Source organism: Schistocerca piceifrons, chromosome 9 (genome assembly GCF_021461385.2).
Source record: "Schistocerca piceifrons isolate TAMUIC-IGC-003096 chromosome 9, iqSchPice1.1, whole genome shotgun sequence".
NCBI lineage: Eukaryota > Metazoa > Arthropoda > Insecta > Orthoptera > Acrididae > Schistocerca > Schistocerca piceifrons.
The window spans coordinates 210,858,291-210,874,830 of record NC_060146.1 but is presented as its reverse complement, the minus strand read 5'-3'; the positions used below and the strand labels follow the sequence as shown (position 1 = coordinate 210,874,830).

Genomic DNA, 16,540 nt, shown 5'->3' with positions numbered 1-16,540 from the left:
TGGCTACTGAATGGCAGTTTGTTTTGAACAGTAGTACTGCTGACAAGATGACTCTTACATATATATATATATATATATATATATATATATATATATATATATATATATATATATTGACAATGCTGTTGCTGATTTTACATGTAATATTTGATGACGCCACTATGGCTGCAGTACATTAGGACACTGTTTTTATAAAACAGGTATGTCTCTTCATACTTTAAGTGCACAAATTGCATATACGAGGGCCGTTCAGAAAGTGACCTCCGGTTGATTTAAAAAAATACACCAAGTTAAATAAAAATATTTTAATATGTACATCTTACAACTACATCTTTGCACTATTTTTCTACATAGTCTCCATAGCGATTGAGGCACTTATCGTATCTCTTCACAAGCTTTGAAATTCCTTCTGCATAAAAATCACCCGCTTGTGCCTGGAGCCAGCCTGTGACCGCATCTTTGAGCTCTTCGTCGTCATCAAACCGCTGTGACCCGAGCCATTTCTTCAAATGCATGAAGAGGTGATAATCACTTGGCACCAGGTCTGGGCTGTAAGGTGGATGGTTGATAACGTCCCACTTGAAGGACTCAAGAAGGGCCGTTGTTCTGCGAGCAGAGTGAGGACGGGCGTTATCGTGCAAAAAAACGATACCGGAAGTCAGCATACCACGGCGTTTGTTCTGTATAGCCCGTCGTAACTTTTTTATTGTTTCACAGTACACGTCTTGATTAATGGTCGTACCACGTTCCATGAATTCAACCAACAACACCCCTTTGGCATCCCAAAACACCGTTGCCATCAGTTTTCTGGCAGAAAAATCTTGCGAGGCTTTTCTTGGTTTGGTAGGCGAATTTGAATGTGCCCACATCTTTGATTGTTCTTTTGTCTCAGGGTTCACGTACTTAATCCAGGTTTCGTCACCGGTCACGATTCTGTTTAACAATGGTTCTCCTTCGTCCTCATAACGTGACAGAAAGTCTAATGCAGAGGCCATTCTTTGAGTTTTGTGGTGGTCAGTAAGAATTTTGGGCACCCATCGTGCACAGAACTTACGGTAACCCAATCTTGCTGTCACTATCTCGTACAAGAGAGTCTTAGAAATCTGTGGAAAACCAGTAGACAACTCAGACATTGAGAAACGTCGATTTTCACGAACTTTTGCATCAACTGTCTGAACGAGTTTGTCAGTCACCAATGATGGTCTACCACTCCTCTCTTCATCATGAACGTTTTCTCGTCCACTTTTAAATAAACGTACCCATTCACGGACAACTCCTTCACTCATAACTCTTGGTCCGTACACGGCACAAAGCTCACGATGAATAGCTGCTGCAGAATATCCTTTGGCTGTAAAAAACCTTATGACAGCACGCACTTCACATTTGGCGGGGTTTTCTATTGCAGCACACATTTCAAACTGCCACAAAAACTAAACTAGTGCAGGTACGACGTTCACTCGACCACGGCTTGATGCCGACTGACCTGTTGAGTGCGTGAACGCACAGATGGCGTCACTACTCCCCCCACAACCCGCACTGTGACCAATCGGAGGTTACTTTCTGAATCGCCCTCGTATATGTCAGCAGTACTTTTCATTATGGTCCATTTATTGTTTTAAGCTCTAGACAATCTGCTAATGTAATTATGTTTTCCCATATTTTGCTGCAGATCTGAAGATGGTCATAATAGACCGAACCAGTAATCTGTTAACAAAAATTTTGTGACCATAGACATGAAATAAATGAAACTTATTATATATATGGTTCACTGTTTTATTCCCGACAATTTCGCAGCTTGTGTCAACTTTCACTGTCATACTTTAGCAAAAGATGTTGATGACAACCTGAGAAAGCTCTGGTCATATATAAAATCACTAAGTAGGTCGAAGACTTCTACCAGCCACTTGTCAGTCAGTCTGGGATGGCAATAGAAGACAGCAAAAGAAAAGCTGAACTTTTAAATTTCATGTTTAAGAAATCAATTGTGCAGGAGGGTCGCACAAACACACCATTGTTCAACTGTCATACAGAGACCCACATGGAAGACATACAAATAGGCGTCCATGGCATAGAGAAGCAACTGAAAGAGCTGAAGACAGATAACTCACCAGGTCCAGATGGAATCCCAATTCAGTTTTATCCTTAATTATCTTGCATTTATCACGAATCTCTCACCCAGCACAAAGTCCCAAGGGACTGGAGAAAATCACAGGTGAACATTATATAAAAGAAAGGGAAAAGAACGGACTGACGTAATTACATACCAATATCCTGTTTGCTGCAGAATTTTGTACACATTCTGAATTTGAATATGATAAATTTCCTTCATACAGATAAGTTTCAGTCCACAAATCAGCACAGATTTAGGAAGCATCATCTGTGTGAAACTCGGCTTCTCCTTTCTCACATGATATCCTATAAACTATGGAGGGAGGACAACAGCCAGATTCCATATTCCTAACTTTCTTGAAAGCATTTCACCCGGTGCCTCAGGGCAGACTGTTGATGAAGGACCGAGCATACAAATTAGGCTCCCAGATAGGCCAGTACTTTGAAGACCTTTTAAGTAATAGAACCCAGTATATTGTTCTTGATGGTGAGTGTTCATCAGACACATGGGTATCGTCAGGAGTGCCCCAGAGATGTGTGATAGGACCACTGCTGTTTTCTGTATACATAAATGATCTGACGGACATTGTGAGCAGTAGTTTACGGCTATTTCCTGATGTCGCTGTGGTGTATGGGAATGTGTCGTCATTGAATGTCTGTAGAAGAATACAAGAAGGGTCAGACTACATTTCTAGTCGGTATGATGAATGCCATCTTGCTCTACATGGAGAAAAGTGTAAGCTAATGCGAATGAGTAGGAAAAACAATCCTGTAATGTTTGAATAGGGCATTTGTAGAGTGTTGCTGGACACAATCACACTGATTAAATATTGAGGCATAACATCTGGTAACGATTTCAGTTTATTGAGAGAATTTTAGAAAAGTGTATTTCATCCATACAGGAAACAGCATATAGGATGCTGGTGCAACCCATTCTTGAGTACTCCTTTAGTGTTTGGGATTCTCACTAGCTCAGATTAAAGGAAGACATTGAAGCAATTCAGAGGCATACTGCAAGATTTGTTAGCAGTAGGTGTAATCAGCACAGGAATAATAGAGAGATGGTTCATGAACTCACATGGCAATACCTGGAGGTAGCACAATGCTCTTTTCATGAGGCACTATTGCAGGAATTTACAGAACCCACACCTGACGCCAGTTGCTGACTGATTCTACTGCCCTTAATGTATATTTTGCATATGCACCACGACGAAAACATGAGAGAAATTAGGGGTCATATGGAGGCTTTTCGACAGTCGTTCTTTCCTCACTCTATTTATGAGTGGAACAGGACGTGAAACGACTGGTAGTGGTATGTGGTACCCTCTGCCATGCACCATATGGTGGCTTGTAGATTATGTATGTAGACGTAGAATGTAGGTTAGTATGCTTGATAAAATAAATCCGTTAATTTATTTAATGTTTTTCTCAATCCAAGAAACCACTTGATCCATAACTATCCAGTTGAGGTACGAGCAATTACATAATACATGTAAAATGTTACTTTTTTTCCTGTAAAACTAGTGAACTTAAATTCTTAACATACAAAAACAAAAAGGTTATTGATATTGTACACAATAAACAACTTACAATAGCAAACAGTTCTAAATTACTAAGAGGAACTCTTGTACACAATAAAAGAACATGTCACAAGCAAGGCTTACAGATTTGAAAATCTGAGGTTAACACTTAATTTATTTCACTCGGTCCACACTTGAGATAATAACTATGAATGGATTCTGTTCAATCAAAAGAGCATAGGCACATGAAAACCAACATCAATCTTCTAAATTATCTTTATGGATTAGAAATGAACACTAAATGTTTTTGTGAAAAAAAAAAATCTCAGTTAACTTGCCGTGTTAAAGTTAATAAAAAAACTTTTTATTGAAAGACTCCACTGCTGAAGTCTTTGCAGCCACTTGAAGTTTTTACACAAGATATGAAAAAGAGAATAAAAATTAAATGGGTACCTTCCGGGTATAGAGCTGCTTGCGCTTCTTTGTGCCTGCTTCAGGCTTCCCCTTTGGCACTGCTTCCCTCTTTATGAATGGGAAAAATGTTAGATATGACATAACATCTTTCTCATATGATACAGCACACAGATGATCATCTAGCTCACCACATTGGTAGAGTCGTTTAACTGTCTCAAATGCCGCATACCGTTTTGCCATCTTCCGATTGCTCTGTGGTCTACCCTGAAATAAGTTCTCTATAAATACTGGTTTGTGGTAGATTTTCTTATGGTGCATCACTTACCCCAACAAATAAAAAAGATTTAAAAATTTAGAAACTGAGTAACCTTGGAGAGAATTACAAATGTTGCTAACAGGAGCTACTCTGGATTTACAAAAAAAATGTTATCAAATGTTGTGGGTACATATTATCTGGCCACAAAATATAAAGACAAACTGCTCTTTTTGAATAAAAGTTTTCGGGGGAACACAATACTTCATTAGCTGCATCTCCCGTGAATCAGAACTGCTATATCTCATTATGATGCAGGGCATGTCAGTTGGCTTACAAATGTAACTGAGAGATAAACCAAATCTATGTACAGAGGTTGGTGCAAGTAAGAGGACTGTTACCCACATCCACAAGATTCTTACCTGCATCCACAAAAACTTTCATCTGCAACATCAGATACTGCTCTTGTCTTCAGTTTGAACACTGGTTTGACGAGCTCTCCATGCTATTCTGTTCCGTGCAAGCCTCTTCATCTCCGAATAACTACTGCAACTTACACCCTTTTGAATCCGCTTACTGCATTCATCTCTTTGTCCCCTCTACAACTTTTATCCCCCCCACTATTCCCTCTAATACTAAATTGATTATCCCTTAAAATCTCAGAATTTGCCCTATCAACTGATCCCTTCTTCTAGTCAGGTTGAGACACAAATTTCTATTCTCCCCAATTCTATTCAGTACAAATAGTTTTCTGTTTATGGCAACCACAGCTGAAGTAATCAATGTTTCTGAAATAAACTGCTTTCAACTGTATACGAACTTTTACAGAAACACGACCGGTTTCGTGATTTCAAATCACATCTTCAGATGTTCTTACATCGGTAAATATTTAAGCCCTGATACGAGGAGGAGGGAGGACTTCTCAAAACAAAATACCGTTACTGGCAACAAGCAGGGAATCATAGTTCAAACTGACCAGTTAAAAAACTGTCATGTTAAAAGTGTGGCAAGGCAGTTGGAGCATTGCTGCCCGCAACTTCCTGACATGAAGTAAGTGCGCTTTTAACATGTTGGTTTTTCACCTGGTTCATTTCAACTATGATGCCCTACTTATTGCGAGAAACAGTATTTTATTTTGAGAAGTTTTGAGTTCCCCTCCCTTCGGTATCCTGAGATTAAATGTTTTACTGACGAGTGTACACCTGAAGATATGATTTGAAATCAAGAAACAGGCCGTGTTCGTGTAAAAGTTTATGTACAGCTGAAAGTGGTTTGTTTCAGAAATATCTACTCAGTGAAACGTTATTATACATGTTACCTACCCATCTAATTTTCACTGCTTTACCGTAGCACCACATTTCAAATATCTTTATTTTGTCTTCTACAAACAGTTCATTGGCCATATTTCACTTCAATAGCTGGCAACACTCCAGACAAATACTTTTAGAATAGACTTCCTAATACTTAAATCTATACTGAATGTTAAAAAATTTCTCTTCTTCAGAAACACTTCTCTAGCCATTGCCATTCTACATTTTACACAATCTCTACTTTTGCCATGATCAGTTTGATTGCTGCCCATGCAGCAAAACTCTTCTACTAGTTTAAGTGTCTGATTTCCTAATATAATTGCCTCAGCATCACTTGATTTAATTCAACTATATTCCGTTATCCTTGTTTTGCTTCTGTCGGTGATCATCTTATATCCTCCTGTCAAGACAATGTCCATTCCGTTCAACTGCTCTACCAAGTTCTTTGCTGTCTCTTGACAGAATTACGATGTCGTCGGCAAACCGCAAATTTTTTATTTGTTTTCCCTGGACTTTTATTCCTGTTCAAAATTTTTCTTTCCTTCCTTCACTGCTTGGCCAATATACACATTGAATAACATAGGCGATAGGCTACAACCCTGTCTCACTCCCTCCTCAACCAGTTTCCCTCTCATGTATCTCGACTCTTGTGACTGCTGTTTGTTTTCTGTATAAGTTGTAAATATCCTTTTCTCCCCTGTATTTTACCCCTGCCACCTTCAGAATTCCATAGATAGTATTCCAGCCAACATTAATAAAACCTTTCTCAAAATCTACAAATGCTACAAATTTGCTATAAGTTTGCCTTAATCTATCATCTAAGCTAAGTTGGAGGGTCAGTACTGCCTCAGGTGTTCCTATATTTCTCCGGAATTCGAACTGATTATTCCCGAGGCCAACTTCTATCAGTTTATCCAGTCTTCTGTAAAGAATGTGCGTTAGTATTTTGCAACCATGACTTATTAAACTGACAGTTCGGTAACATTAACACCTGTTAGCACCAAGTTTCTTTGGAACTGGAATTATATTCTTCTTGAAGTCTAAGGGTATTTTGCCTGTCTCATACATCTTGCACACCAGATGAAAGAATTTTGTCATGGTTGTTCCTCCCAAAGTTATCAGTAGTTCTGTCAGAATGCTGTCTACTTCAGGGGCCTGGCTTCGATTTAGGTCTTTCAGTGTTATATCAAACTCATCTCACAGTATCAGATGCACCCTCTCATCTTCATCTATGTCCTCTTTAATTTCTATAGTACTGCCTTCAAGTTCCTCTCCCTTGTACAGACCTGCTATATATTCCTTCTACCTTTCAGCTTTCTCTTTTTTGCTTACGATGTTTTCAATAGAGCTCTTAATATTCATACAGCTGTTTCTCTTTTCCACAAAATTCTCTTTAATTTGCCTGTAGCTGGTATAGAATCTATCTTTCCCCTAGTGATATAAGCTCTAAATCCTTACATTGTCCTCTAGCTATTCCTGCTTAGCAATTCTGCATTTCCTGTCAATCTCAGTTTTAGACATTTGTATTCCCTATTGCCTGCTTCATTTGGTGCATTTTTATATTTTCTCCTTTCATCAATTAAATTTAATACTGCCTGTGTTATCCAAGGATTTCTACTAGGCCTCATCTTTTTTCTACAAGACAGATATTGTTAAGTTCCATCCTGGATTTTCCACTGCTCGACAGATGTTAAAATATATAAAACCACTTTAATCCAAATATTTATCAGCTGCAGTCAGACCTCAAAATTTACATTCCACTGATTAAGGGCTTGGAGACGGGTCATAAACAACATTTTAACTGACAACAGCCTGTCAACCTCTTGGAAAATTACACAAGTTTATTTTATTTTTTCATAATTACTGAAAGTGCCTTTTTGGAATTGATGTAATATCCAAATGGAATATGTAATCTTATGTATGTTCATTATATATCTAAAAACAAAGATGATGTGACTTACCAAATGAAAGTGCTGGCAGGTCGACAGACACAAACAAACACAAACATACACACAAAATTCAAGCTTTCGCAACAAACTGTTGCCTCATCAGGAAAGAGGGAAGGAGAGGGAAAGACGAAAGGAAGTGGGTTTTAAGGGAGAGGGTAAGGAGTCATTCCAATCCCGGGAGCGGAAAGACTTACCTTAGGGGGAAAAAAGGACGGGTATACACTCGCACACACACACATATCCATCCACACATATACAGACACAAGCAGACATATTTAATAATTCAGTAGTTAACCTTTCCTCCAAACCTCTCTCCCAATCTGAAACCTCTGTCCTATCCAAAGGCCTCACCTTCAGCCCCACTCCCAGATTCAACCAAACAGCCCTCGTCAAAGATTTACTGTCCTACACTCGTACTCTCTGCTGGAAGTATCACTTTGCCACGAAGAAAAATGATCCTAATCCTACCCCTAATGATCCAACTCCCCAAGACACTATCCAAATTGAACCCTGCCTGGAACAGTTCCGTCCTCCGTCACAGCGGGACCCACCTCCTCTTCCTCAAAATCACCCTCTCCAAACCTTCCAGGAATTTCTGACTTCCAGCCTTGCCTCTCAATCCTTCTTAAAAAACCTTAATCCTACTCCCAACATCACCACTGCTGAAGCCCAGGCTATCCGTGATCTGAAGGCTGACCGGTCCATCATCATTCTTCCGGCGGACAAGGGTTCCACGACCGTGGTACTTGATCGTCGGGAGTATGTGGCTGAGGGACTGCGTCAGCTTTCAGACAACACCACATACAAAGTTTGCCAAGGTAATCCCATTCCTGATGTCCAGGCGGAGCTTCAGGGAATCCTCAGAACCTTAGGCCCCCTACAAAACCTTTCACCTGACTCCATCAACCTCCTGACCCCACCGACACCCCGCACCCCTACCTTCTACCTTCTTCCTAAAATTCACAAACCCAATCATCCTGGCCGTCCCATTGTAGCTGGTTACCAAGCCCCCACAGAACGTATCTCTGCCTACGTAGATCAACACCTTCAACCCATTACGTGCAGTCTCCCATCCTTCATCAAAGACACCAACCACTTTCTCGAACGCCTGGAATCCTTACCCAATCCGTTACCCCCAGAAACCATCCTTGTAACCATTGATGCCACTTCCTTATACACAAATATCCCGCACGTCCAGGGCCTCGCTGCGATGGAGCACTTCCTTTCACGCCGATCACCTGCCACCCTACCTAAAACCTCTTTCCTCATTACCTTAGCCAGCTTCATCCTGACCCACAACTTCTTCACTTTTGAAGGCCAGACATACCAGCAATTAAAGGGAACAGCCATGGGTACCAGGATGGCCCCTTCGTACGCCAACCTATTCATGGGTCGCTTAGAGGAAGCCTTCTTGGTTACCCAGGCCTGCCAACCCAAAGTTTGGTACAGATTTATTGATGACATCTTCATGATCTGGACTCACAGTGAAGAAGAACTCCAGAATTTCCTCTCCAACCTCAACTCCTTTGGTTCCATCAGATTCACCTGGTCCTACTCCAAATCCCATGCCACTTTCCTTGATGTTGACCTCCACCTGTCCAATGGCCAGCTTCACACGTCCGTCCACATCAAACCCACCAACAAGCAACAGTACCTCCATTACGACAGCTGCCACCCATTCCACATCAAACGGTCCCTTCCCTACAGCCTAGGTCTTCGTGGCAAACGAATCTGCTCCAGTCCGGAATCCCTGAAGCATTACACCAACAACCTGACAACAGCTTTCGCATCCCGCAACTACCCTCCCGACCTGGTACAGAAGCAAATAACCAGAGCAACTTCCTCATCCTCTCAAACCCAGAACCTCCCACAGAAGAACCACAAAAGTGCCCCACTTGTGACAGGATACTTTCCGGGACTGGATCAGATTCTGAATGTGGCTCTCCAGCAGGGATACGACTTCCTAAAATCCTGCCCAGAAATGAGATCCATCCTTCATGAAATCCTCCCCACTCCACCAAGAGTGTCTTCCCGCCGTCCACCTAACCTTCGTAACCTCTTAGTTCATCCCTATGAAATCCCCAAACCACCTTCCCTACCCTCTGGCTCCTACCCTTGTAACCGCCCCCGGTGTAAAACCTGTCCCATGCACCCTCCCACCACCACCTACTCCAGTCCTGTAACCCGGAAGGTGTACACGATCAAAGGCAGAGCCACGTGTGAAAGCACCCACGTGATCTACCAACTGACCTGCCTACACTGTGACGCATTCTATGTGGGAATGACCAGCAACAAACTGTCCATTCGCATGAATGGACACAGGCAGACAGTGTTTGTTGGTAATGAGGATCACCCTGTGGCTAAACATGCCTTGGTGCACGGCCAGCACATCTTGGCACAGTGTTACACCGTCCGGGTTATCTGGATACTTCCCACTAACACCAACCTATCCGAACTCCGGAGATGGGAACTTGCTCTTCAATATATCCTCTCTTCCCGTTATCCACCAGGCCTCAATCTCTGCTAATTTCAAGTTGCCGCCACTCATACCTCACCTGTCATTCAACAACATCTTTACCTCTGCACTTCTGCCTCGACTGACATCTCTGCCCAAACTCTTTGTCTTTAAATATGTCTGCTTGTGTCTGTATATGTGTGGATGGATATGTGTGTGTGTGCGAGTGTATACCCGTCCTTTTTTCCCCCTAAGGTAAGTCTTTCCGCTCCCGGGATTGGAATGACTCCTTACCCTCTCCCTTAAAACCCACTTCCTTTCGTCTTTCCCTCTCCTTCCCTCTTTCCTGATGAGGCAACAGTTTGTTGCGAAAGCTAAAAGGTCTTTAAATATGTCTGCTTGTGTCTGTATATGTGTGGATGGATATGTGTGTGTGTGTGCGAGTGTATACCCGTCCTTTTTTCCCCCTAAGGTAAGTCTTTCCGCTCCCGGGATTGGAATGACTCCTTACCCTCTCCCTTAAAACCCACTTCCTTTCGTCTTTCCCTCTCCTTCCCTCTTTCCTGATGAGGCAACAGTTTGTTGCAAAAGCTTGAATTTTGTGTGTTTGTTTGTGTGTCTGTCGACCTGCCAGCACTTTCATTTGGTAAGTCACATCATCTTTGTTTTTAGATATATATTTCCTATGTGGAATGTTTCCCTCTATTATAACCATATGTATGTTCATTTAATGACAAACTTCCTGGCAAATTAAAACTGTGTGCCAGACCAAAACATGAACAAGCGACCTTTGCCTTTTGTGGCCAAGTGTTCTAGCGACTGTGCTATCCAAGCATGACTCGCGGCCTGTCCTCATAGCTTTCACACCAGTCAGCACATTGCTGCAGAATGGAAATTTCATTCTTAATTTAATTACTATTCATTTTGTCAGTACTGCCTAATAATTACAATGTTCACATTACTTGTATCAGCTTATTGGCATCTTGAGAAATGGTCAATTCCCTAACAATTTTATCATTCTGTAAATGATAATTGTTTACTACAGCAGTGTCACATTGTTTGTGCAATGTGCAATATTTTAAATACTTCTCTCTTTGTATGTGGAAAGTACTGAGAACCTTTTTTGTAGGAAATTTAATATAGTTTGATTTTGTACTGTGATTTTCACTAGAGGCCATGGTTTTCGAGTTAAAGATAAACACACAGAAGAGGTATTCAAATTCAGCCCTAAAAGCCCCCCCCCCCCCCCCCCCCAACAGTTGTCGGGATTTTTAATACGTTGTTCATGGCATTCCCTCCTATCACAGTACAATAACTTGCAACTACATTTACTATTTCCCATGTTGTTGTTGTTGTTGTGGTCTTCAGTCCTGAGATTGGTTTGATGCAGCTCTCCATGCTACTCTATCCTGTGCAAGCTTCTTCATCTCCCAGTACCTACTGCAGCCTACATGCTTCTAAATCTGCTTAGTGTACTCGTCTCTTGGTCTCCCTCTCCGATTTTTATCCTCCACGCTGCCCTCCAGTACTAAATTGGTGATCCCTTAATGCCTCAGAACATGTCCTACCAACAGATCCCTTCTTCTAGTCAAGTTGTGCTAGTAACTCCTCTTCTCCCCAATTCTATTCAATACCTCCTCATTAGTTATGTGATCTACCCATCTAATCTTCAGCATTCTTCTGTAGCACCACATTTCGAAAGCTTCCATTCTCTTCTTGTCCAAACTGTTTATCGTCCATGTTTCACTTCCATACATGGCTACTCCCCATACAAATACTTTCAGAAACGACTTCCTGACACTTAAACCAATACTCAATGTTAACAAATTTCTCTTCTTCAGAAACGCTTTCCTTGCCATTGCCAGTCTACATTTTATATCCTCTCTACTTCCACCATCATCAGTTATTTTGCTCCCCAAATAGCAAAACTCCTTTACTACTTTAAGTGTCTCATTTCCTAATCTAATTCCTTCAGCATCACCTGAGTTAACTCTACTACATTCCATTATCCTCGTTTTGCTTTTGTTAATGTTCATCTTATATCCTCCTTTCAAGACACTGTCCATTCTGTTCAACTGCTCTTACAAGTCCTTTGCAGTCTCTGACAGAATTACAATGTCATCGGGCAAACCTCAAAATTTTTATTTCTTCTCCATGGATTTTAATACCTACTCCGAATTTTTCTTTTGTTTCCTTTACTGCTTGCTCGATATACCGACTGAATAACATCGGGGAGAGGCTACAACCCTGTCTCACTCCCTTCCCAACCACTGCTTCCATTTCATTCATGTCCCTCGACTCTTATTACTGCCATCTGGTTTCTGTACAAATTGTAAATAGCCTTTCGCTCCCTGTGTTTTACCCCTGCCACCTTCAGAATTTGAAAGAGAGTATTCCAGTCAACATTGTCAAAAGCTTTCTCTAAGTCTACAAATGATAGAAACGTCAGTTTGCATTTCCTTAATCTAGCTTCTAAGAAAAGTCGTAGGGTCAGTATTGCCTCACGTGTTCCAATATTTCTACGGGATCCAAACTGATCTTCCCCGAGGTCGGCTTCCAACAGTTTTTCCATTCGTCTGTAAAGAATTCACATTAGTATTTTGCAGCCATGGCTTATTATGCTGATAGTTCGGTAATTTTCACATCTGTCAACACCTGTTTTCTTTGGGATTGGAATTATTATATTCTTCTTGAAGTCTGAGGGTATTTCACCTGTCTCATACATTTTGCTCACCAGATGGTAGAGTTCTGTCAGGACTGGCTCTCCTAAGGATGTAAGTAGTTCTAATGGAATGTTGTCTACTCCCGGGGCCTTGTTTCAACTTAGGTCTTTCAGTGCTCTGTCAAACTCTTCATGCAGTATCATACCTCCCACTTCATCTTCATCTACATCCTCTTCCATTTCCATAATATTGTCCTCAAGAACATCGCCCCTGTATAGACCCTCTATATACTCCTTCCACCTTTCTGCTTTCCCTTCTTTGCTTAGAACTGGATTTCCATCTGAGCTCTTGATATTCATGCAAGTGGTTCTCTTTTCTCTGAAGGTCTCTTTAATTTTCCTGTAGGCAGTATCTATCTCACCCCTAATGATAAATGCCTCTACATACTTACATTTGTCCTCTGGCCATCCCTGCTTAGCCATTTTGCACTCCCTATCAATCTCATGTTTGAGACGTTTGTATTCCTTTTTGCCTGCTTCATTTATTGCATTTTTGTATTTTCTCCTTTCATCAATTGAATTCAATATCTCTTCTGTTACCCAAGGATTTCTATTAGCCCTTGTCTTTTTGCCTACTTGATTCTCTGCTACCTTCATTATTTCCTCTCTCAAAGCTACCCATTTTTCTTCTACTGTATTTCTTTCCCCCATTCTTGCCCATAGTTCCCTAATGCTCTCCCTGAAGCTCTCTACAACCTCTGGTTCTTTCAGTTTATGCAGGTCCCATCTCCTCAAATTCCCACTTTTTTGCAGTTTCTTCAGTTTTAATCTGCAGTTCATAACCAATAGATTGTGGTCAGAGTCCACATCTGCTCCTGAAAAGTCTTACAATTTACATCTCTGTCTTACCATTATATAATCTATCTGACACCTTTTAGTATCTCCAGTATTCTTCCATGTATACTTCTTTCATGATTCTTAATCCAAATGTTAACTATGATTAAGTTATGCTCTGCGCAAAATTCTACCAGGTGGATTCCTCTTTGATTTCTTAGCCCCAATTCATATTCACCTACTACGTTTCCTTCTCTTCCTTTTCCTACTATCGAATTCCAGCCACCCATGACTATTAAATTTTCATCTCCCTTCACTATCTGAATAATTTCTTTTATCTCATCATACACATCTTCAATTTGTACTACTGTAATAGGCGTGGGCTTCGTATCTATCTTGGCCACAATAATGTGTTCACTATGCTGTTTGTAGTAGCTTACCCACACTCCTATTTTTTATTCATTATTAAACCTACTCCTGCATTACCCTTATTTGATTTTGTATTTATAACCCTGTATTCACCTGACCAAAAGTCTTGTTCCTCCTGTCACCGAACTTCACTAATTCCCACTATATCTAACTTTAACCTATCCATTTCCCTTTCTAAATTTTCTAACCTACTTGCCCGATTAAGGGATCTGACATTCCACGCTCCGATCCATAGAATGCCAGTTTTCCTTCTCCTGATAACGACGTCCTCTTGAGTAGTCCCCGCCTGGAGATCCGAATGGGGGACTATTTTACCTCCGGAATATTTTACCCAAGGGGACGCCATCATCATTTAACCACACAGTAAAGCTGCATGCCCTCAGGAAAAATTACGGCTGTAGTTTCCCCTTGCTTTCAGGTGTTCGCAGTACCAGCACAGCCAGGCCGTTTTGGTTAGTGTTACAAGGCCAGATCAGTCAATCATCTAGACTGTTGCCCCTGGAACTACTGAAAAGGCTGCTGCCCCTCTTCAGGAACCACACGTTTATCTGGCCTCTCAACAGATACCCCTCCGTTGTGGTTGCACCTACGGTACGGCTATCTGTATCGCTGAGGCACGCAAGCCTCCCCACCAACGGCAAGGTCCATGGTTCATTTATTTTATTTTTTTCTTTTACTTTATAGGCTATTATTACATCATTAGCTTGGTTGTGCACTTACATATTGTAAAACTTATGTCGGTATAAATTTTACCTCAGAATTTTGTGACTTTTAACAGCATAAAGTTAACGATTAAATTATTTTGTCTGGCCAAGAATGACTCAGACAGAAAACAGAAATAGAATGTAAGTGTAATTAGATGGAAAAGCATGAAGAAGGGCAGATATCAACCATCAACGAACCTAACCCCTCCAGGACACTATGCACTCCAAGCAACATGGTGGTAAGCCATCATGAATGGGTGATAATAGTGACTTAAAACAATAACAATTATTATTATTAACTGCATGTTAAAATCATTGGGGGAAGTGGCAACAAAACGACTATTCACGTTGGTGTGTAGAATATATGAGTCTGGCGACATACCATCTGACTTTCGGAAAAAGCATCATCCACACAATTCCGAAGACAACAAGAGCTGACAAGTGCGAGAATTATCGCACAATCAGCTTAACAGCTCATGCATCGAAGCTGCTTACAAGAATAATATACAGAAGAATGGAAAAGAAAATTGAGAATGTGCTAGGTGACGATCAGTTTGGCTTTAGGAAAAGTAAAGGGACGAGAGAGGCAATTCTGACGTTACGGCTAATAATGGAAGCAAGGCTAAAGAAAAATCAGGACACTTTCATAGGATTTGTCGACCTGGAAAAAGCGTTCGACAATATAAAATGGTGCAAGATGTTCGAGATTCTGAAAAAAGTAGGGGTAAGCTGTAGGGAGAGACGGGTCATATACAATATGTACAACAACCAAGAGGGAATAATAAGAGTGGACAATCAAGAATGAAGTGCTTGTATTAAGAAGGGTGTAAGACAAGGCTGTAGCCTTTCGCCCCTACTCTTCAATCTGAACATCGAGGAAGCAATGATGGAAATAAAAGAAAGGTTCAGGAGTGGAATTAAAATACAAGGTGAAAGGATATCAATGATACGATTCGCTGATGACATTGCTATCCTGAGTGAAAGTGAAGAAGAATTAAATGATCTGCTGAACGGAATGAACAGTCTAATGAGTACACAGTATGGTTTTAGAGTAAATCGGAGAAAGACGAAGGTAATGAGAAGTAGCAGAAATGAGAACAGCGAGAAACTTAACATCAGGATTGATGGTCACGAAGTCAATGAAGTTAAGGAATTTTGCTACCTAGGCAGTAAAATAACCAATGACGGACGGAGCAAGGAGGACATCAAAAGCAGACTCGCTATGGCAAAGAAGGCATTTCTGGCCAAGAGAAGTCTACTAGTATCAAATACCGGCGTTAACTTGAGGAAGAAATTTCTGAGGATGTACGTCTGGAGTACAGCATTGTATGGTAGTGAAACATGGACTGTGAGAAAACCGGAACAGAAGAGAATCGAAGCATTTGAGATGTGGTGCTATAGACGAATGTTGAAAATTAGGTGGACTCATAAGGTAAGGAATGAGGAGGTTCTACGCAGAATCGGAGAGGAAAGGGATATGTGGAAATCACTGATAAGGAGAAGGGACAGGATGATGGGACATCTGCTAAGACATGAGGGAATGACTTCCATGGTACTAGAGGGAACTGTAGAGGGCAAAAACTGTAGAGGAAGACAGAGATTGGAATACGTCAAGCAAATAATTGAGGACGTAGGTTGCAAGTGCTACTCTGAGATGAAGAGGTTAGCACAGGAAAGGAATTCGTGGCGGGCCGCATCAAACCAGTCAGTAGACTGATGAGGGGGAGGGGGGGAGGGGGGGGGGGGGGAACACTGCATGTGAATACTGACATTATCCTTTAACTTTTAACCTTAAGTAATTATTATTTTGGATATATGCAGATATCCCTATAAGTACCTTCATTGGCATTGGCATGGGCTTTTATCCACAAAGTTAATTGTTACTGTGGGTACAGAAACAG

General features: G+C 41.1%; 1 protein-coding gene across 2 annotated transcripts in view; it reads right to left on the bottom strand.

Annotated features, from left to right (window-relative positions):
- The window catches only part of LOC124717145 (endoribonuclease Dicer-like), a 309,406-nt gene that overhangs the window by 111,974 nt on the left and 180,892 nt on the right, over positions 1-16,540 (bottom strand). For both annotated transcript variants that reach the window (XM_047243898.1, XM_047243897.1), the window contains one exon: positions 4,083-4,307. In XM_047243898.1, coding sequence (XP_047099854.1) covers positions 4,083-4,307 — 225 coding nt within the window. The remainder of the gene's footprint in view (positions 1-4,082; positions 4,308-16,540) is intronic.